General features: G+C 42.7%; 3 protein-coding genes across 4 annotated transcripts; 1 reads left to right on the top strand and 2 right to left on the bottom strand.

The window, feature by feature from the left end:
• Positions 1-1,270: 1,270 nt before the first annotated feature.
• On the bottom strand, positions 1,271-6,776 carry echs1 (enoyl CoA hydratase, short chain, 1, mitochondrial). Its single transcript, XM_088634508.1, has 8 exons — positions 6,584-6,776; positions 6,017-6,214; positions 5,518-5,645; positions 5,243-5,342; positions 3,553-3,657; positions 2,381-2,500; positions 1,909-1,976; positions 1,271-1,823 (listed from the first exon to the last, which is right to left on the bottom strand). Exons 1-8 carry the CDS (start codon positions 6,672-6,674, stop codon positions 1,758-1,760), a joined length of 876 nt encoding a protein of 291 aa, XP_088490634.1. The 5' UTR covers positions 6,675-6,776; the 3' UTR covers positions 1,271-1,757.
• A 1,357-nt stretch (positions 6,777-8,133) lies between these two features.
• sprn (shadow of prion protein) lies at positions 8,134-12,309 on the top strand. Its single transcript, XM_088634507.1, has 2 exons — positions 8,134-8,643; positions 11,370-12,309. The coding sequence occupies exon 2, from the start codon at positions 11,385-11,387 to the stop codon at positions 11,796-11,798; it is 414 nt and encodes a 137-aa protein (XP_088490633.1). The 5' UTR covers positions 8,134-8,643; positions 11,370-11,384; the 3' UTR covers positions 11,799-12,309.
• A 2,164-nt stretch (positions 12,310-14,473) lies between these two features.
• On the bottom strand, positions 14,474-22,419 carry mtg1 (mitochondrial ribosome-associated GTPase 1). 2 transcript variants are annotated; one of them, XM_088634506.1, is made up of 12 exons: positions 22,224-22,419; positions 21,827-21,891; positions 21,524-21,628; positions 20,484-20,570; positions 20,025-20,081; positions 19,503-19,593; positions 19,169-19,230; positions 18,899-18,995; positions 17,953-18,034; positions 16,622-16,734; positions 15,885-16,018; positions 14,474-15,822 (listed from the first exon to the last, which is right to left on the bottom strand). In XM_088634506.1, the coding sequence occupies exons 1-11, from the start codon at positions 22,324-22,326 to the stop codon at positions 15,921-15,923; spliced, it is 960 nt and encodes a 319-aa protein (XP_088490632.1). In that variant the 5' UTR covers positions 22,327-22,419; the 3' UTR covers positions 14,474-15,822; positions 15,885-15,920. The 2 variants fall into 2 exon arrangements, with proteins under 2 accessions (XP_088490632.1, XP_088490631.1); XM_088634505.1 differs by having other exon boundaries at positions 14,474-16,018; positions 22,224-22,418.
• Positions 22,420-22,756: the final 337 nt, after the last annotated feature.

The following is a 22,756-nucleotide window of genomic DNA, read 5'->3' as shown; positions in this document are numbered from 1 at the left end:
TTGGATCACTGAAGCTGGCTAGCTTGGAACACGACTCTTTCAGATAACAATTCGTTGAAGTGAACACATCAACCCACGCTGTGAAATATTGATTATTCACCAATGCAGTGACCCGGCCGATGGCAATCCAAGCTAGATGCAATCAGCCGCAGGTTGGGAGCCACAGCACAAAAGCAAGTTCCAGATACAGGCCCTCTCTACAAAGAAGAGGGCCTACTAATGCTAGTAATTGCAAACGGAGATTTCTTCTCGGATTAATGTGCAGCATGACCATCGTATCTGAAGGGACCAGACAGACACCTACAATGGTTAAGGCACAGACAGCTGTACTACTCACAGCAACATCGGCGTCATGCTCACAACTCATCCAAAATATATTATGGATATATTGTGGATTACTAAAAAAAATAAATGTTTTGTATAAAACACTGCTTACAAAATACAAAAAAAAACTATTTAATCATTGGTCAACTACAAAAAAAATAAAATGCTATATGCTGTACATAACTGCTCCCCAAAAAACCTACATGCCTGTGTGGTGGTACAGCCCAGAGGAAGGATGGTCTGTTGAAGCGCTTGGATACTGGTAGCTCTACTGCTGCACTGCAAACCCAAGACCAGCCTCCAGCTGCCTGGATAGAGTCTTTACAGCACTTGTTAGCATTCACATTCTCCAATCCAGGTTTCAGCTGGTTCTGCCTGAGTAAACCACACTGTTAATGGGCTGTATATACTGTAGTCTGCAAAGGAACAAGTAATAGGTTTATTTCATGCTGAAAAGAGTAGAGAGAAAACACAACGTTTCAGCTGTGAAGCTCACACCTGAAGAAGGCTTCACAGCTGAAACGTGTTTTCTCTTCTCTTTTCAGCATGGAATACTGTAAACCTATTACATGTTCCTTTGCAGACTACCCATGCTGACACAGCTACCCACCTGATATACTGTAGTATACTGCATCTCTCCTTAACCTGCAATGCTCCATCGGTGAGAGTGCATTTTATGCAAGGATTTGCACTATTCTATCAACACTACAGAGTGACAAAATTAAATGTTTGATCCGACACAGAGCTTCAGACAGAGACGCGTATTAAATATAAAATCAAATCAACTACGGATCAAAATGCCAAGACCGATGCTTTCAGTTTTTAGTGGAGATCTCCTCAGTATTCTCACAAACAGCTGTGCTGTTCTGCAGGGACATTCATGAAAAACCCACAACACTTGAAACAAAACGCAGCAGAAACTACCTGAAGAACACAACAGGGAGCGTTTAAATGTTAATTACTGGCAAATTTATTACCACAGAAATTATTCACAGCTGTGATATGTTTGTGAATGCTTCTACAGTACTTTGTTAATCTGTTGGTGAAGCAGAAAATAATAAAAACTGATCAATGATGAATGCAGCAATTATAGTTCTTACGTTTGTAACGCTCCTAAAAACAGTATTCTAGTTATTTTTTATATTTGTACAGGTAACGTGAAATCTCTGATCATTTCAAAACTGAACATGACTAAAAGGCCTAGTTGGTAAAACAGTTTAGGTTTGGTGTTCAGTAAACTAATCAACAGATCAACAAATATGTGCAGATGCAGGGGATTTCAGGGCTGGAACTGAGAAGATTCGCACTAGAAAACCACTGTTCAAAGGTGATTACATTCTTGCAGCTGATGGTTACTTGACCTTTTCAATCCTTTTTCTTTTCCCCAATGCCGTGATGATTAGTCAAGTCCCACGCTCAGATCATTAGCAACACTATTTGTCCTTAAAGCTGGCTTTTCTCTTTTCAACAAAGGCAGTCATTCCTTCCTTGCGGTCATCCTGCAAAATACAGCAATCACATATATGTCTATCAGTATCTGCCAAAACAGAAAGAACTCAAACTCCGCAGGTGAATCTGACTCACCGTGGCAAAGGTCGCGTGAAACAGTCTCTTCTCCAGTCGATTTCCTTCCGCCAAAGTCAACTCGAAAGCTGGAACGTGGACAGTAATTACTAAGATTTGTTTTAATTAAGAATACACTTAGTGTATTTAAAATGGACATTTAATTTCCATTAAAAATGCAGATTTTTCTATCCTATTCATTGATTTAACCGTAGCCCTCTTTACCTTTAATTTAGAATTATTCAACGCAAATTGTATTTCATAAACACAGAACAGAAACCTCAGGACAGGTTTACGACATGACAACCTGTTCAAGGTTTAAGCAGTCAACCAAAAACATGAGCAACGTATCCTTTTACAGAATTACCATTACTAGTGCTTTACAAAGTATGCAGTGAAATACTGTATATTTGCAAAGATAAGTGGGGACAAGAGCCGAAACCAGTTGGCATCTCAGAATGCGGTTGGAAGTAAGCCAATGAAAGTAGCCTACCTGCATTGATAGCCTCTTTGGCCATCGCAGACACAAGCTTAGAGTTCTCAGCAATTTTCTCTCCACATCTGATTGCTTCCTGCACAACCTGATCAGCAGGGTACACCTTACTTACAAGACCTGCGAGAGGGATAAAACCAAATCATACATGTTCGCTTTCCTCACGGAAACACAATATTGCACCAACGCACACAATGCTTTGTTAGTTGTGATTAGAAACCTGCACAACTGGAGGCAATTGGTATAGATTTTCAAGTTGTCACGTGACTTATTTTTGTGCCAATCTGATTTGTTTTGAGCAAATGATGCTTTTTCTGTGTGAAATTGTCAGTGAATGGGATTTCAAATGCTTTGTTTAGAACTCTTTGGTTCTGGTTTCTGTGATATTGGAATCCCAGTTTTCCACACCTCTGGCCGCATGAAAGTGAACTGTCATTTCAATGAAGAGTGTCAGGCACCAGAGATGGATTTCCCTAAAGCTTTTTATGGATAAATTTAATATAGGAACCCAGCACTGAGCATTGCTTTTGGAAAAACAGAAGTACCAATTTAAAAAGAAAAACAGGCAGTCCAAATTACCATCAGACTAGTGCGCTTAAAAGTGAGAACGGGAGTGTGGAACAAGCAAACCAGCCATGTTGGTGAAGCCAGAACTCAGGCAGTACTGGCTCCGTCTCGAAAGTGAGGAAAGTGAGCCAGTAGAATAACTTCTCTCATGACACAGCTGGATGGGATCCTTGGATCAATAAGCTACAAACTACCAAACACACCAGATGGGCTGTAACGTTCAATGCCCATTCTGAGCCTGAAATAAAAAGTGCACTATAGCAAGAATATAAAAATGTGAATATAATGATCATCATGCATTCACTGCGCAACATGTAAGGAATCCCTGACCAGTTGAACAGGCGCTCTCTCTGACAGGCTGAGGCACTGTGTGGCAGAAAATGTCCAGGACATTCTCTAACCAGAACAGCCCCTGATCCCCACCCTGTTGAAAACAGGTGGACGTCACGGACACGCCACCTGCATCCTAAGCCCACCTGGAGGCCCACCTGGCAGAACAACCTTATGGGATCAGGCTGCAGACAGCTCCTCACCTCGAGGGTTGTATACTGTATACTGACATTGAGGCCCCAGCAACAAACAAGGTGCAGTTCCACAGATCATACCTGAGGCCTTAGCCTCCTGTGCTGAAATCCTGTCTCCTGTCAGGACCATTTCCATAGCCAAAGACTTCCCCACAGCTCTCGTGAGTCTCTGTGTTCCTCCGGCACCTGACAAAAATGAATGCTGTGAATCCTAATGTGGAGAAGTTACTATAGACTGACAGTACTTCACATTATTGTACAGCAAATTTAAAGGTACCTTAAACATGCACACCATTATGATCCAAAATCATAATTACAGGAGCCTTTGCAGAAATTTCAGAAATCTTTCTGTCCACAGCACTTACGCACTTTAACTAAGAGAGTTGTTCTGTGTTGCTACATTATTTGTGATCTGGAGCATTGTTCATAGAGGAGGGTAAATGGTCTTCCAGGGGAGAGGATTATACCAGGTAAAGATATGGGTTAGAAGGAAATCAACCTTTAAAAGATAACAGAAGAAATCTGGCTGGAAGGCCACTGAAATTTGCTTTATTCTAACATACCTGAATCCAGCTACAACTACGATACTGTTCTCAGTTTGACAAAAATTCCTGTGCTCCACCATAGCAGTGTTTCCCAGTCTTGGTCCTGAAGTACCCCTGTCTCATGTGGTTTTCATTCCAACTAAACTGTGCTCGTTTTGTTTATCAGAGTCTTAAAAACACTCCTAAGCCATGACACAGGTGTGGTTCATGCATAAATTAAGCAAATTACATCCCAGCAGGTTTAGTGTCACGTATAAAAATGCCGGACGGTTGGTTGCCCATAATTATGGCTGACATGGCTGCAAAAGGACAGCTCAGTGACTTTGAAATAGTGGGGGGAAAGTGTATACTCCTGGATTCCACAGATATGCAAAGTGCAAAGCACATCAGGGGACCAATTCACTCAAATTTTAACCTGGGAAGCAAGCAGCCAGTCTAATCAAGAACAGTGCTCTTTGGGTGCACTCATTCCCCTAGAAGGTAAGATGAATGCTTATTGCTGCTTAATGCTCCCGAGTGATCATCTTCACCCCATGTTGCTGCATGTTTCTTTCCTGCCGGGAGGGGCGTCTTTCGGGATGACAGTGCCCCCATCCACAGAGCACATGTGGTCACCCAATGGTGTGATGAGCATGGCGCTGATGTTATCCATATGGCATAGGCTTCTCAGTCTCCAGATCTGAACCCAATCGAGTACTCATGGGATCAGCTGGAACAACGCCAGAGATTGCAACAAGGAGTGAGTTAACCGACTTTGTAATGGAAAAATGGCGCTGCAGCCCTCCTGCAGAATTCCAGGTGCTGGAAGACTCTAGGCCACAGTGCAAACAGGATGTACTGGCCGCATGTTAGATCTGACACCATATTAAGTAACTATACATTAGTGCTTCCATTTTTTTTTGTTCTCTACCTGTACAAAGTTAAGACAACTCAAATTTACAGAATTTTCCAATTTTGAACTTGGTTTGTTGCCTGTTGTTTTAAGTCAATGAGTAAATCTGTCTTGCGTAGTTTATAGAGTCCTGCATCAGTACTCTATACTACTGTTGGAGCTCTCAACTTTTAGACGTTTTTGAACTCCAAACAACAAACATTCCAATAATTCACTGTCATGTTTTGTGAACTGATATAAATATACACAAGTTAAATTCAGTGCTGTTTAGTTAGACCGCCTCTTCATCAGAATACACAAGTTCCCGTCATCACCGAAAAAAACAAATGCTTACCAGGAATGGTTCCCAGGAGGATTTCAGGCTGTCCAAAGTGTGCTTTCTCCCCCGCATAAATAATATCACACATCATCGCCAGTTCACAACCTCCACCGAGCTTTAAGAACATAAATCACAATCAAACTACTGCTTTAGAACACACGTTTAGTGAAATGTCCGGAGAACTGAAGACTGCTTGAGAGTATTATAACATTCATGTGGACAGAAATGGTAAATATACTGAAGAAATAGTTACTGGATGCCCTCTTACGCATTACAAATCACATACTCACAGCATAGCCATTCACTGCAGCGATGACGGGCTTCTTAACTGTTGAAAGTCTGTTCCAGTGGGCCAGGAAGTTACCACTGTAGCACTCCTGAAAAGTTCTGTTCTGCATCTCTTTGATGTCAGCACCAGCTGAAAAAGGTCACCCGGCCCGATTAGATATCCGACCAGCTCAGCTAACCCAGCACTAGGAACACATGCAGTGAAGAAGGCAGTTTCCCTTTGTTCCCTGATACCATTGTGAAGAATGTTCACTGCTACACCAACATTCTCAGATTCCACTGCCAAGCAGAGGAGAGCCCTGGTCTAGTTAATGACCAGACTTGAACACGTTTTTCCAATACCTTTGAGAAGACTATGTCATGTAAAATCTGTTACTCTCAAATAAAATTGAGAGGACAGATTTACAGACTCTTGACAGATCTGTCCCAGGTTTCGGCAATCCCTTTGTATACTTTTTACGGAAAAAAATAAAAGTGGGAAATTTTAAACTGAGCTCTTACCTGCAAATGCTTTCTCACTTCCAGTGATAACTATGGCACCAATCTGACTGTCTGCTTCGAATGCGTCTAAGGCCTGACCCATCTCAGTCATCAGACCATCACAAAGTGCATTCAAAGCCTTGGGACGGTTCAGCTGGATAAACCCCACATTCTGCTGTGACCCCTTCTTTTCCACCAAGATATACTGGTAGTGGCCACCTAAGAAAATGTTGATCACAATCTTCACGTTATCTGTGGTTGGATGTACTTTGAATGTGTCCTAACTTTTACAGATTAAGCCATTATTCTATTCTGCAAACAGATCAGAAATAATGCTTCAGTTAAATGTCTATCTGCATAAATGGGTGCAAATCTAACTCACCCACTTGTACACAGAGGTCTTAGTTCGCCAACATATTAAAGATAGGGCGTAGCAGTTGACACGTACATTTTCCATTGAACAACAATTCTAAACGTTAACAATTTTAAACCTAAGAATCTTATAACAACGTATTAGACTCAAGATTGCAATTCAATTTTTAACAAAAAAGAGAGTACTCCGTAGTGGGGTTGGTAGCGTACTCTTACCTGAGCTACAATTTTGCGCAGCTACAAATGTGTAAGGCAATGCTTTCGCAGGCTTTAAAAGCAGAGCTGCAGTTCTGCAAAGCGCTGCCATTTTAATTGAAATACACGGTAATCTTTTCACAGTCGCAACAAATGCTTGAACTTGACACTTCTTTGCAGGCAACCCACGTCCTCTGGAAAAAGTGAAACCACGCGATATTTCCCAACCAATGGGGATAGGGGCGTCGCTGATTTAACCATAGACCAAATGACTAACTAGATTTCCCCCCATCCGCCAATACTGTCGCGGAGCCTTATGGGACCTGCAGAGTTCCGGTGTTCCAGATTTTCTATTCTATTTCTGCAGTTTTCTATTGAAGAATCTGGGTTTTATGTAGAAGTTTCCTGAAAGTTCAGATATACATGTCATATGTCATCGAATCAGACACTCGCCTGAATTTGGCTCTCCATTGTTACATAGCTGCTGTAAATAGCTGCAAGAAATGTGTTTGTGCTATATTTTCTGCAGGACGTGTCGTAGAGGTGTAGATTGGATTGCCTTATCTGAGGGCTGCATTGGGATGGATCGAAATGCAGATTGAAACACTCCTCGCAGATCCGGCGTGCTGCCTGGCTGGTGCTGAAAGTGTTCTCGTGTTGTCATGAACGAGAATGCAAATGGAGTAACAGGACATTTAACTTTACTTCAATTTAACGCGGAACAGAAAGATTGTTCTTTACCCTTTTGTGCTTTACGAGACATTCATGTTCTTCTATTTAGCGAAACAAATTAAACTTGAAGAATATTTATGAGTAAACGAAAATTTAAACGCCAGCATGTACAGTAGTGTGGGCACTGATTTTTAACTTTGAGATTGAAATAACTGGGAATGTTTCATTTCAAGCGACCGAATAGTACAATGATGGTATTGTGGATTTATTTTTTATTACGTTTATAGTAATTATGTTACAGGTCACATTAAAGAACACAAGCTTTGAAGTGCCACGTGATGTAGCTCTGAATTTAAACCCCTTTGCTGCGACTGGATGCTTGTAGGAAGGCAGTGTATATTAGATTAATAATAATATCCTTACCCTTATATAGCACTTTTCTGGACACTCCACTCGAAGTGCTTTACAGGTAATCGGGATCCCCTCCACCACCAGTGTGCAGCCCCACTTGGATGATGCACCAGTCCTCTCACCACACACCAGCTCTCAGTGGGGAGGAGAACAGAGTGATAAAGCCAGTTCAGAGATGAGGATTATTAGGAGGCCATGATTGGTAAAAACCAGGGGGATATTTGGCCAGGATGCCAGGGTAACACCCCTACTCTTTTTGAGAAATGCCCTGGGATTTTTAATGTCCACAGAGAGTCAGTACCTCAGTTTAACGTTTCATCTGAAGGACGGCGCCTTTCTACAGTATAGTATCCCAGTCACTATACTGGGGCGTTAGGACCCACATGGAGTGCAGGGTGAGCGCCCCCTGCTGGCCCCACTAACACCTCTTCCAGCAGCAACTGTGGCTTTCCAGGAGTCTCCCATCCAGGTACTGGCCAGGCTCACACCTGCTGAGCTTCAGTGGGCTGCTAGTTGTGACTTGCATGTTGCTACTTAACTATTGAGAACATGATTTAAGGATTGTCCTCATGTAATCTTGTAGGCCAGCATTAGCGGTGATGAATGCTTTTGCAGAAATAAAATACAAACCGGCAGTACTGCATTCCGTCTGGGGAGAGAAGCTTCGTATTTAAAAAGACTAGCGTGAATTAAATGTAGAAATTGCGTGGTCACTTTTCTTCATAACGTATGCTGTGCAGAGCTTTGAATTTTGTATATAATCCCGGATTACAATCAGGAGTGGGTGGGTGCAGTGCCGTCTCTACACCACGTTGATGCTCAGGTGTGAGTGCACAAGCCTGCTGTCCTCCTCAACGCTGTAGGTTTTAGGAGCTGCTAAACATAGTCGAACATTTCAGGGCTTTCACCGCCATAGAGAAGCGATACAGGTTTACAGATATAAAGAGAGAGGGACTGTAGGAACACTGATATACTCGTTGGTCGAAACGCATTCAGCGGTAAGTAATTTTAGCTTTATGATGTTATCTATTTCGTGAAATGGGTATGGAGGCTCGGTTGTTATTATTATTATTATTATTATTATTATTATTATTATTATTATTATTATTATTATTATAGCACAGAACTCCTCGGAGGTTATCTACAACCTACACATTGTGAAACATTATTTTTAAACACCGATATAGTACACTCGTACAGCACAGAAATGGCGATGCTGAGATTCAGCTCTAGATGAAAGCTATTGTCTTGGTTATAATTTGTGACGAACTGTTTGATGTTTCTAGGACATCTTTAAGACAGCATCCTTAAAGCTGTAAAGAGCAGATTGCGTTATATGCAGATTTCATTAGTTTACCAATAATGTGTGGTTGTCTTGCTGGGTATTGGCTGTGTAAATATTCAGACATACTGTAACATTGCTTGCAACATGTCTCTATTACACTCTTTGGAGCGGGAATGTTTTCCTCTTTTGACTCTCTGCAGACAATAGATCAGAAATCGTTTTAGAAATGATTGGGTTGCCGGCAGCTGGTAGGCTCCCGCGTGCAAATTCTTAAATTACAGAGGCTGATTTCAGGGATGCAAGAATGAAACGCGCTAAGATTTTTATTTAAGAATAATAAATTCGGGCTTTTGCAGATGGTCAGATATGGAGGGGTTGACCTGAACAAGAGAGAGAAACTCTCCCCACTCGTCACTAACGGCTCTTCCGCGCCGCTCCCGTCTCTTGTTCTCGATGTCCTTATCTCAGGCGCAGCGATACTCCGCGTGTAAGCTTGGTGGTAGGACGGTATTGAAACCACAGACCTCTTACTCCTCTAACCAAGAGATGTGCTCATGCCCGCTATCACGCATTTAATCCACTGATTGCTAACGTTTTGTCGTATATGTCAGTTTATATCGATCTATTAGGAGTGCTTTTTTTTTAACAAAAAGGTCTTCTCGTGTAGAAAGGGTCTGACCCCTTCTATCAGAGCAGGTCACGCTAACCGTCGCTTTCTGTCGACCTCGTTTCCTACTGCGGTCCTGTATCGAGAGTGGCGGCCAGCCCTTCGCGGAGTTCCACCTTCGTCTCTGACCTATTTCCAGCTTCCTCCATCCTTATTCACACAACAAGCCTGCTTGCCTGGTCCTCGCCCCGATTTCATCGAGAAACCGACACTGGAGCCGTTGCAGTGGGTTTTCTTCAGTTCTGGATCTGGCCCATTTTAATCCAGTGCTCATAAAAAAAGAAAGAGAGATTTTCTGCAAGCTTACTGGAAAAAAAGATGACACTGCGTCTTGCAATCCTTTGAGATTTTTCAGTTATATTTATAGCTGTAAGAACTCGTTCTTCATTCGCAGCATGAGTATAATTCATCATGGTTGAAGGTATATGAGCAACGAAGCTGGGCACAAAGGTACATATCTCTCTCTCCTGAGGGTAAATGTTATTTCCGCCCAGTGGGCTGCAGCGCATCAGGGGAAGACACACTCCTGCGGCGCTTCTGCGACTCGGGTCATGAGCTTTGAAAGAAAACGGTTAAATCGGCACAGCTGAGCAAGTAGATCTTGGCTCAGTCATATTAGACGTGAAACCGAAGCCCCTGCAGGATGAGGTCTGGGCTGTCAGCAGTGCCCAGGGCAGGCCGGCTATGTCCTGCACACAGGGGGCTGGTCTGCCTGCCTCGCCGCTCTCCCACCCACACGTCTGTCATAGTGAGGAGATGCTGGAGAAGCCCACTGCCCAGCTGTAGTGGAAGCCATGACCACCAGCCTGTGGGTGTCAGAAATCACTTAGTTCTATTTTCACATTTCGGTGTTAGAAAGAATCAGCCATTAGCCATATACAATTTCTTGCATTATTTGAAGAATTCATCTTTTTCACATACCCCAGCCTGCTCTCCATGAGACACAGACACACAGACAGGAAGAGAAGCTTGAGGTCTGAGTGCAGGGTCAGCCACTATACAGCACCCCTAGAGCAGTTGGGATTAAGGGCTTTGCTCAGGGGCCCAATGCAGTAGGATTCCTCTGCTGGCTGCGGGATACGAACCGGCAACCTTCCAGCCATACTGTAGGTGCTGATCTTTAGCCACAGTGCCACCAGTCCGCCCCTCCTCAGGCACTGATGAGTGCATTGCCAACCACAATGAAAGTAAAATGGACACAGTGACGTGTTAAACCTCCAATCTACATCACAAAATAGTGGAAAAGTCCAGGTATGCACAGCGCCATGTTATGAAATTCAGAACGAGGCAACAGATCTTCCGGTGAGGTGAAGTGGCCTTATTACATTGAAAACAAGCAGGCTTGTCAATACATCCCTTTTAATCCAACAGAAATATTGCTCTCGACTTGGTTTTGCCAACAAATACAACTTAATTATTAACTCTGCATGCAGACCACACTGGAACATTTCTGAGGTCAAATGCCTGCTGTACAACCTCTACTTATCGTACATCACATGACATTAGTCATTAGAGTGACTAGTGAGCGGGAAGGGCAGCATCACATCGCTGTTCGCTCTCGGCCATGGAGAGACCAGGGGTTTGCAACAACACGGCAGGACCTTCAGTACCTTCACGAAGTTAACAATGTTGTGCTTATTTCAGAATTTGACAAATTCTGTGGTGCTGTCAATGAATTTATCTTGTTTTCGAGATTTAACAACTGGTCTGAGAAAATGAAGACAGTCCAGGAATTTGAGCAGTGACGGGTGTCTGTTTCTCCTCCGCTCCAGAGTGGGCTCTTCAGAATGAACAGAGCCATGGCGGCCTGCTGGACGCTCCTCCTGCTGTCGGCCTTCTTCTGCGACTTGGCCGTCTCCAAGGGAGGCCGGGGGGGCGCCAGGGGGGCGGCGCGCGGAGCCGCGCGGGGGGGCCGCGCGCGGTTCAAGACGACGCGCTACGGCTCTTCTGCGCTGAGGACGGCCGGGGCTGCCGCTGCCGGGGCGGCCGCGGGCGCCGCCGCGGGGGGCTGGTGGGCGTCGTCGCGGTACCGCTCAGATGACGGTTCCGCCCGGTACCGGAGCGACAGTCAGTATGGCAACAGGACAGACGACGACTACTACAGCGCTCAGAGCCCAGCCTCCACTCAGCACTGTGCTCACATCCCAGCGCTCGCTGCTGCCCTCTGCTGGCTGAACTTCGGCATGTACGTCAGCTTCTGAACGGACGCCTCTAAATGGAGAAGAGTCTGCCCGCTGGGTCAACTCCAGAACTGCTCTCTGCTAGAGGGCCCTGGACTCACAACGTGCTCTCTTTCTTCAGAACTGCTTTCGTGTAAAATAACCGATACACAAAATGACACCACCTCTGACACAGCTAGTGTCACAACACAGAATCATTAACCAGGGTATTTTAAATATTCTTTACCCAAAGGCTTTGTATTATAACAACATTTGCACACAAAAAACATTTTTTTGCTTTTTGTAGTTTTTGAAAAGAAATGCACAATATATTCTTAGACTCACAAAATATCCACTTTCTCTTTAGAACCAACTACCCAAATCTCTGTTTTTCAATATTTCCAAGCTGGATTCATTTTTTTTTCATTTTATGCCTGAATCATGCTAGCTTGTTACTCACATACATAGCAAGAAAGTGAATTTAGACTACGTCAAGGAAACATGGTACATTCATTCAAAAAGCCATAAAATGTATACTGATGGAAAAAAGAAACGCAACATTTTCTAAAATTAGAATACTATAGTTATAGCTTATGTACTATCACAAAAAGTTGTCAATTTGTTTTAAGCCCTCTGACCAACAATACAGCTTGTGCAGTGAAGCATTGCAACTTGCCAATCACACAAAAGCTTGTTAGGTGCACTTGTACCCAACGAGGTCCAGATGGAACAATGCCTGATCAGGACACCTTAAAAAGGCCTTGATTCACAGCTTAGTCACTGCAAGAAAAAGGACACACTTAGTCACACTTAGTCAGTTTTCTGTACATTCCATAATGCCTCGAATGTCACCAGAAGCAAGGGAGAGGGCCATTGGCATGCTGCAGGCAGTCATGTCATGTGCCAGCGTTGCCAGACACTATGGAGTGAGCCGCTCCACTGTGTCCCGACTCCAGAGAAGGTTACTGCAGACTGGCTGGACAGATGACCGTCCAAGATCCGGTCGCCCTCGAGTGACCACACCAGAGCAGGACCGACACATCAGACTAGTCCTTCTGAGAGATCGTTTCAGATCTGCCACTCGTACAGCTGCTGAAACTGCCGGCAGACACAATGCCCGCATCAGTGACAGGACAGGGAGGCTCTATGCTGCTGGCCTTAGAGCAAGGCGACCTGTCAGAGGCCCTCTGGTCCCACCTCCTAGACGTCACACCCGACTGGCTTGGGCCAGACAGAGGCTGCCGTGGACTCGTCAGCAGTGGCGTCAGTTCCTCTTCATGGATGAGTCACTCTTCAGCCTGTTCCACGCAGACGGGAGGGCCAGAGTGATGAGGAGGAGGTGTTACACAGTATAGAAATATAACAGTGCGGCAACCAATCTAAAAAACTACATTTGAAACTTGCTACACACAGCTATACAGGGGAAACATCTGTTTATAACACAACGTGATGCAGTTCATCCTTAGAGCACTCTGTTGTCTGTCTTTCATAGAACTTCAACATTTTTAAGGATTACGGATTTGTTTTTTTTATCAGCAAGAAAGTCTGACATTACACTCTTCTGAAATAAAGAAGTTGTGACAGACACAGTTCTAGAATACAGTGCCCCTCGTCTGAGTCCCAGAAGCCATGAGCGCCCCCTGCTGTTTCATTTTCTCACAACATCAAGTCTACATCATCCAACAAAAGGGTTGACTGAGTTTGTTGAGGGGGAAATCCCAACACAATTCTCCTAAAAACTTGGCCAGTATCAATTGACAATATGAACACAGCAGAATGGTTACAAATGAGAAGCTATTTGGTCAGCGGGCTTGTTTGTTAGTTGTAAATGGATTCTAGGATCTCATCCAGCTGTTTCTTAAACAAGGGTTGTCTTCAACAACTTGGCTGGGCAGCTTGTTTCACGCTCTCTCAAGCCTTTGTGTAAAAAAATGACACCTGTTCACCATTTTAAATGCAGTTCCCTCTTGTTTGCTCCATTTTTTGTTTCACTGTTTTAAGGTTTATCTGCACAGTGTACCTCATTTGTTCTATGAACGTACACCATTAGTCCAATTTCTTACAAACCCTGGATTTCAAAACGTGTTTAATATCAGAGGGACTTTTGTCAATGGACAGTTACCATGACCAATCTTTTGGAAATGATTGCCTGGCCTTGTTTTTTCAGAAGCACAATACAGAACCCATCCTACAGGAACTGCTGTCCTGGACCCACAGAGCTTCAGAACTGTAAATGAACTGAGCAGACTGCTGCACTGATGTGGGGTGATGAAACATTGTGTGTTTGTCTTTTCCAGATTACAAGATGTGTCTTCAGGGTTAAGAGGTGCGTAAGTGAAATGCATTCAACACTTTATATATTTCCCACGTGCTTAAGTATTTTATTACATTTATCAATGATGGGGTTTATCACTGCTTAGACCAGATCAGAAAAGAATTTTAAATGTAAATCTCTTGATATCGTTTGCAGATGTGACTTTAGTAATGTTACAGAATATGTAGTTTAAAGATTTCTTAAGACATTTCTAGTACTTCTGTCTTTTTGAACACCTACTTTAGACCTACGAAATGAGGAAATAAATAGTCAGTGAAAAAATGGGCTCTTTCTCAGCTCTTTACCATCTTGTCTGTAGATCTGAATTCAGCTGCACACTACGGGAAGTGCATCTGTCAGAATTATTTAATATGCTCTGATCCACTGTCAATGAAAGGCCAGATACGATGGATTGTAATTTTTATTAGATTTGAAACTGAAATTTAAAGGTGAACTATTTACAGTTTAACAGAAGCCACCCTCCGGGTGCCAAGACCTGGTAAACTATCGAAAGTGATTTCATTACAAAAGCAATCCTACTTCTTAGCCTTCAATATTGAGACTCAAATTAGTATAATGATGTATACTTCATTGACTCACAAATTTCTGCCTCACAGAGGTCTTATTGAAATACTGGTTTACAGTGAAGAGTTCGTCTCACCATGAATTGGATTAGTAAAACGAATGTTTGAATCTGTATAGTCCTAAAGGAATAACAAAAAACTACCAACTGATTATAATTAAAAAAGCTTCATTCAAAAAACTTGACCAATTATTGTCCAGAGAAACACATACAATATACATAATGTCAGATATCTAGCTTGCATTCAATGTGCTATACACCTATCACACGGATTGCTTGATTGAATAATCAAGCTTTGTCTCAACAAGCAATTGCAGAGGAGATATGATGCTTAAAGCATGACCAATTTGTTCTGGTACAGAAGTGCTGGATGGTCTGGGTAGACATATGTCCCACTCTCTACTGTCTGTCAGGCTCTCATCTCAAATATGGCTTAAGAGGGCATAAGTGTTGAGAAGGGACTTCTATTTTGCTTTAATAAATAGTGTGAACAGGTTAGTCTTTGGTATTAGAATACGAAACAAAAGCTGTTACTTCAGCAGTTGCTTTTGCCGATTTTCTGTGCATCAGACACAGAATTAGATGTAAAACATAGGCTTTTATTGTACTCTCTTTCTTGAAAAGAAGAAATGCTATATTGGACAATTATTTGAAGTTAAGGAATGCCATCTTTTAAACAAGTTTTCCCTGATGTTACTGCTGGTAGTGTAAAAGACATTCTTAGCAAATTGCATGTAATCTAAATTACAATTAAACGAACCTCAATCAGCATTATTTCTGGCAAATCACCTTTCAAGAGATATAAACCACTGGCTTAATCTGCAGATCACAAAAATAACCAAGAATTATATCACCGCCATGATCGCAGTTCAACAACACCCTCTTCAAATTATGTTACATGCCTGTCACAGCACAACATAAAATGAATGATCAAAACACAAGCTAGGTCTCAGTGTGGAGAGGCTGGTTGCCTTGGCTACAGCTGAGAGCAACGGTTGTAAAAAACACATCTTCTTCCCATGTTCAACATGTACGGGTCTGGGTGCTCAGGTTGTCAGTGCGTTTGTTCAGTTTAGCTCCTGTAGGATGTGATGAAGCAGGGCTGTAGTCGGGCAAAGTGATGGCGATACCCCCGGAGAGACGCCCGGTGATGGCGATACCCCCGGAGAGACGCCCAGTGATGGCGATACCCCCGGAGAGACGCCCAGTGATGGCGATACCCCCGGAGAGACGCCCAGTGATGGCGACGCCACCAGAGAATACTGCATCAGTCCAGCATCACCCGGCCCAGATCCCCCTTCCTGAAGGCTCTGAGGAAGTGGTAAGCAGCAGCGCTGTAGTTTGGCATGGTGATGGTGATGTTGCCTGAGAGAAGACCACGCTGGGTATTGAAATCCATTCATCCATTTTCTAACTGCTTTATCTAACACAGGGTTGCAGGGGAGCCAGTGCCTATCCCAGCAGGCAACAGAGGCAATACACCCTGAGCAGGACACCAGTCCATTGCAGGACAGACACAGACACGCACACACTCATCCCAGGGCCCATTTTCCCAGAAGCCAGCTAACCTGACAGCATGTCTTTGGACTGTAGGAGGAAACTGGAGCGCCTGGCAAAAACCCACACAGACAGAGGGAGAATATGCAAACTCTACTCGGAGAGCACCACAGGACTGGATTTCAACCCAGTGCCCCAGCGGTGTTAGGCAGCAATGCTAAACACTAGTACTAACCCTGTGCCGCCCTGTATCAGAATCAGAACAACATAAAAGTTAAACAAGAGGAGGCAATTTCTGCCATGTAGCCAGTCCGGCTATTAATCCCAGGATCTCAGTGGGGCAGCAGTTCAGTTTTTCAGATCTTTAAGAAGCCTTTGTGAAAACACCCGCACCAATAAGCATCCCAGGGAAACTACACGCCGAGATTCACAGAAGGGTGGTTAACTCCTGCGCATTTCAAGACAGCTCACCCACTCCAGTGATGGCCTTTACCCTCTGCGTCTTCCCGAGCTTCACTGCGATCTGCTTCAGGACGTGCTGGATGTCATCGCAGGGCTCCTCCAGCCCGTACTTCTCCACATAGCTGCGCGGACGACAGAGAGGACAGGGCCTGCAGCTCAGTTCGAAATGCCATGCCAAGCAAAAGAACTGACTGCAAATCACAACTGCAAACACAGGCCAGAAGAGTGACAGATAAGCCACCAACATCACAGTTCATAGCACACTTGTTCTAAAGCATAGTAAACAACTGTACTAAGCAGGCAACAATCACAGGTACATCTTAAAATAACAAGAAATTACTTTAATCATGGTAAAGTTAAGTCTTTAACAATGTAGCTCCCTATCAATAATGTAAAGAACTATATATTTTCAGGATGCTTAATGCTTTCACTGTGTCATGAAGGAAGCTAGTACTAACCCTCAAGATAACCACTACCCATAGGTCTGAGCGTAGTCACAGCATTTTAACTATGGGTAACATTTACTAATGCACGGCTTTTCCTAGGATTTTCCGTCATAGCCTTCATTTACATAATCGTAAGAAAATCACAGCGAGTTGTAGGGAGTTGCAGTGCACCCCCGTTACCATCAGTTGCGTAGTGTGACACCCCCAGCAACTCAGTTATGGTGCTCCTAACAGCCCCTATGACTCTCTGCGACTCGCTAGGATAAAATCAAACTGGTTTGATTTTCTCGTAACAAGTGGCAAATCGTAGGGGTGGGCAGTGAGCCAGATGTGTACTTGTGAGATCATGTGCCCATTATGTTATAGCACAATACTAATTTGTTTACAATATTTGTTTTAAAGATGTTTTATATTTTTAACTGTGTTTTATTTTTGAAAATTGGAGCTACATTTCTAGAGAAGAATGATATTTTTGAAGATGTTTATTTGTGGAAAACAATGCCTGTGTTACATTTTTCAAGATGTTTCTGTGCTTATTCTCCATGTTGTTTGTTTACTTTCATGCGGTGCTTCTCTTGTACTCCACGTTGACTGGCGGCCAAAATGAGGCGACCTCGCGGTACTTTCGCGGCCCAATACGAGATTTGGAACCGCGATTAAAAGTCGTGAGGGAATCGTGTAATTAGTCACTCCCTGCGATTCCTAGTCATTTAATTTGACAGAAAAGGCAGCGAGATTCAGCAACTGCAGTTGCGAAATTTGACATGCTCTCTGACTAGAAGTTGTGTCGAGTCGTGTAGTGTGACGCCAGCTTAATACAACTGACCCCGAGTTTGATAAATAATACCATTAAAAGTACTAAAAAAATACCAAAAAAAAGAGATGGAGGTTTACCCAAATTTCTCCAGCCTGTTCAAAGTGTACAGTAAGTAATCAGCAATGATATCTTCACCCACTAAGTGGTCCAATATAGTTCCTATAAAATAAACATACATTTAACACAGATTTAACAGTCTAATTTAACACTGAACAGACCATCATTCAAGAGCTCAAATCTACAGAAGTGCTTTGATTTGTCAAAACTAGAGTAAAACAAGACAAGATGATGGGAAACATTCTAATAAAAAGTACAGATCAAAGGAACTGTGATATTATTACAGTGGCACATGAACTGTAACACATACTTTCCAAATGTTTTTGCTTTACTTTAATTAGGACAACAGTCCCAGATAGGCAATTCAGTCCAGTGAAGCACAACTCCAGTCCTGGAGCCCTGCAGGTTTTCTCTCCACCTCCTCTTATTGGCCTTACTGAGGTGATACATAATCATAACTGCACCAGGTTCGCACTTTGATCTCTAACCCCCACTGTGTGGAAAATATATGCGCTATATGTTAGCACAAAGTAGCCTTAAACTGAATTGTTACTCAAATGCAAGACTTGATTCTTGCTAATTCTTTGTGCTCTGCTTCCTTCTTGCCCTGTTATAATTATCTTTAACATTTGAAAAGAATGAACACATTTTTCAAAGATCTGGAAGAGTCAGGTCCTCCAGGACTGGAGCTGTATACCAGTGCAGCTTGTACTGAAATTTGGATGTCTGGTAACATCCTAACTGAATTATGGTTCACCAGTTTGATGTAAAAGAGACTTTGTTCTCAAGTAACGTATCTGGTTTAATAAAGGATGAAATGAGAAAATGACATAAGGTACCAAGACACAATTATATAACAGAAATCTCATCTGAATTCCCTACTCAAAATTGTGGCACAGCGTTTCAACAGCTAACAGTATGACTGAACCTGACAGAGATGTACAGTAGAAGTACAGTAGTCCTTACCACACAGCGCCAGCTTCATTCCCGTTTCTATATTTTCTATTCTGGGAGGCAGGACTCCAGGGGTATCTAGCAAATACACAGCAGGCCTTTCACAGACCTGCGCACACAAGATTCATTCACTTCTGGACCAGGTTATCAGGACTCGTTAAAAGCAAAATACATAAACATTAAACAATTGCAAACGCCCCTTCCTTTACCCTGTACAGCGCTCAAGTCCTTGACAAGGGTAGGAGGGCATTTGTAGTGGTTTTCACACACAGTACAGCTTACCTGGATTTTTGTCAAAACTGCTCTGGTTATCCCTGGCTCCCCACCAACTTTAGACGCTTTGCCTGAAAGCACAAAGAACACGCATCATCTGCAAGGCACAGAACACAACTACACACTTAACACAGTACAGAGATACTAAATATTAGACTACATAAGGAAGCACTCAGCACACTTTTAAGTAAATAAGAAATTATTTAGGTTGTCATCTTTGTTGAGATGCATGATGCAATGAAAATCAAAAGATAAATACAGTCAATATACTAAATGGACTAAGTATATCACTTATAAGACTATCTTTCTTTTACTGTGAAGAAACCTGTTACATGTGTATTACCTTTTTTCAAATGTATTCTTCGTATGGCATTTATCAGAGAAGACTTCCCAACATTGGGCACTCCAATCACCATCACGCAATAGTCCATGTCCTAGAAATGCAACAATATTGTTCAGGCTCCTCCTCTCGCCAATTTCAGAGTCCAGACAATACAAGAAGTGTCACTTGCCTGTTGCTACTAAATCATGACAAAATTTAACATAATACCAAAAACTGACAGGTCTCTGCCTTCCAGACTTCAGCCATTTCTCAGGGGACTCATGGGTGGAAAATTAAAAAATAATAACAACAGATAAACAGATTTCTACCACAGGAAGGAGCAATAAAAACAATAACGTGGCATTTTTCTCCATTTCTCTAAGCTGCTTCATTCTTAAGACTTAAGAATATAAAAGTGTCCAGCACTAGTTTGTTATAATAATATAAAAACGGTAATAATTCCACTCGAAAGGGGCAAAGGCCATGTTATTACCAAATAGAACAGATCTCCAGAACCTAGACCTCAGCTGATGAGCCCCTCACCTCTGCCCTGTGGAAGCGAGGGCTGTTCTCGATGAGCTCCGTTACCAGGGGAACGACCTGGAGGGGCAGGAAGAACAACAGCTGGATTAACCCACGTCAATCTCGCACGATGCGCCCAGGTTTCCTGAAACCAGGCTGACAAATCTCACAAACGGGCTCGGAGGGAAAGCTTTCACAGAGCCACGGCAACTTATTTTTAACATTTAAAAAAAACATTTCTGGACAGACCCTTAACATGAGGCATGATACGGACAAAAAAACAATTCACAAGGATCCGCAAAACACACATTTTACGTGAGAGTTACTGTGCAATAATAGTTCAGGGCAGCCAGGTTGCACTCACAGGAATGCCGGATCATGTTTGTATGTAGTTCAGCTCTGCAGGACTCCTGATTAATTCCATACGAGAAACATATTCGAGGCTGTTTGCTTGTGCGCTCGCCCTGCTGGGCGTCTCACCTTCTTGACTTGCTCACCCCTCTGCAGCAAGCAGTCGGTGAACACAACGTGCCTCACTTCTTTCTTCTCCAGCTGCCCCAGAATCCGCTAAGAGAACAAGGACACATGTCGTTAGAGAACAAGGACACACATCATGCAAACAAACTGTTTTGAGACACGGGAGGTTCATTCAATCTCGTTCATTAACATAAATTAGGAAAAGGAGTAATGCTAAGACAGATCCCTGTGATACTCCACTAATTATAGAAACACCAAATATCTGTCCAATTTCACCCCTTATCTGCGCTCTCTTTTATTAACAATTTCCCCAGCCCTGCTCATGTTTCCCTCAATGCCTATAATTTGAGAATGAATTATGTTACAGACTCTGTAACAGCTTCTTCCCACAGGCTGTCAGGCTCTTCAACACCCTGGAGTCTACTTGTACCCACTCCAATTCCAGAAACAGGGTTCAAATCCCCCCAGTGTGTTGTGTATATTGTACTATGTATTTGCCTTGTAATTTGCACTGTCTGCACTTTGCACTATGTGTATCCTGTCTACAATGTCTATGTCAGTGTCCTGTCTGTATTTGCACCGTGGACCAGGAGGAACGATATTTCGTTCCACTGTGTACTTGTATATGGCTGGAATGACAAATAAACGTGAACTTGAGCTTGATTAATGTTTTAATCTTTTATGAGGAATTTCATCAAAAGCCTTCTGAAACACTAAATACACTGTAACATACACTGCGTGCGTGTCCATTACTGTTGTTTATTGTTCACTCTAACAAGTTGGTTAACTAAGACCTTCTATAAATCCATGTTGATATGGACCATGGTGATATTTCACCTGTACAGGTTATACCAACATGTAGATAGCTTAATTACCTTTAAAAGAGCCATGGACCTGTGTAGCTGTTTGAAAGCAACATAAAACACTACTTATTATGGTCAGCAACCTCTTCAAAATTTACCCTTTATATTATAAAAGGAGAACAGAATTGCACTTTCACTTAAATTTTTACTCTTTAAGCACAAGTCAAACCCATACTGCACCTGTTTGTTAGACAGATCTGCCAAGTCCATCTTATTCAGCACAAGTAAATGTGGTCTGATGTGCAAGCTTTCCTGAAAGAGAGGGTTCCGTCCAGAAAGCGGTATGTGATCTAGTTAAAGAAGATACGCCGCTGAGCATGAAGAACAAAGGCTGGATTCACAACATCCGGTAAGTAAGAGAAATCAGCATTCATCCATACAGGGTGACAGGGGGGCTGAGCCTTCATCTCAAGGTTAAACACCAATTCTTAGGGAATTCAAAACTAAACTAAACAAGGTTTTAAACCCAACAACAAAGGATATTCTGGCATCATGGATTTCTATGATACAGTCCACTTTCTTCAGGCTTGCCCTCATTTGTTTGAGCCCTACAGAGAAAGACCAATTACATATACATGCATACAGAAAGTGAGGTTTAACAATGAGTAAATTTACAGACAGTTCTAGGGGAGGTGCGATGCGATATTTTTAATGAAAAAGTACAGTAGTTGTTTTAGCGTTAAATTAAAAAAATATATATTTTCAGAGCCGACATTGACTAGAAAGCGAGCTGGGCACACAGAACAGTAACAGGTAAACACTCCACCGCCCGGAAGATAAAGCTATGCAAATAAATAACGAAGGGAAGGATTTCTACGCTCCAGGTGACCGAGCGCATTTACTGTATCCCTCTCGTCCTTCGGTAACAAATGATGCCCACCTTTTGCCATGTGCCCAGGAAACCAGTGTGCAACGTCTCTGTTACCAAAGTCAAAAACATCCCTGAATTTTGCAGCTGAACACAATACTCGTTGCAGTCTCATTTTTAAACGTCTTTTTTTTTATATGTACTTTACGTCCTACCCAACACCTTCGTCCATGCTGAGCTAAACAAGTGTTACATCGCATAAGCTCCGGGTGGCGTCCTAAAGTCGAGGGAAAGTGTTCCGCTCATAAAACATCCCCATTGCGGCAGATGGATCTACAGTACTGTATTAGCTGCATTAATTGTAGCTTTTTTTTTAAATTGTAAACATAATCATAATTGTGTTTTAATAACAATTAACTGTTTGGTTCAATCGCTCAATTAGCATTTTTGTTTGAAATTATTAGAACAAAGTATGAGTAGTATTGTGGAAGATACTAAAAAAGTCAGTTTGGAACTTGCAAATGCTTCCAAATGCTGTTATGGATTTGAAAACCCGTTTTCTTATTCATTTACACTCACGTCTACCCTATCTAACACCTGGAATA

This window comes from Lepisosteus platostomus, chromosome 6 (genome assembly GCF_059453375.1).
Source record: "Lepisosteus platostomus isolate fLepPlt1 chromosome 6, fLepPlt1.hap1, whole genome shotgun sequence".
NCBI lineage: Eukaryota > Metazoa > Chordata > Actinopteri > Semionotiformes > Lepisosteidae > Lepisosteus > Lepisosteus platostomus.
Note: the sequence above shows the minus strand (reverse complement) of the source record. Positions and strands in the feature narration are given on the sequence as shown.

Coding starts and splice junctions, on each gene's coding strand:
- echs1 (XM_088634508.1), bottom strand. CDS start 6,674: ATGGCAGCGCTTTGCAGAACTGCAGCTCTGCTTTTAAAGCCTGCGAAA. Junction 5,343..5,517: donor CTGCAGTGAATGGCTATGCT/GTGAGTATGTGA, acceptor ATGTTCTTAAAG/CTCGGTGGAGGTTGTGAACT. Junction 1,977..2,380: donor CAAAGAGGCTATCAATGCAG/GTAGGCTACTTT, acceptor TCCACGTTCCAG/CTTTCGAGTTGACTTTGGCG.
- sprn (XM_088634507.1), top strand. CDS start 11,385: ATGAACAGAGCCATGGCGGCCTGCTGGACGCTCCTCCTGCTGTCGGCC.
- mtg1 (XM_088634506.1), bottom strand. CDS start 22,326: ATGAGACTGCAACGAGTATTGTGTTCAGCTGCAAAATTCAGGGATGTT. Junction 21,892..22,223: donor TCCTGGGCACATGGCAAAAG/GTGGGCATCATT, acceptor CTTTCTCTGTAG/GGCTCAAACAAATGAGGGCA. Junction 16,019..16,621: donor AAAGGCCATCACTGGAGTGG/GTGAGCTGTCTT, acceptor GTCTTCTCTCAG/GCAACATCACCATCACCATG.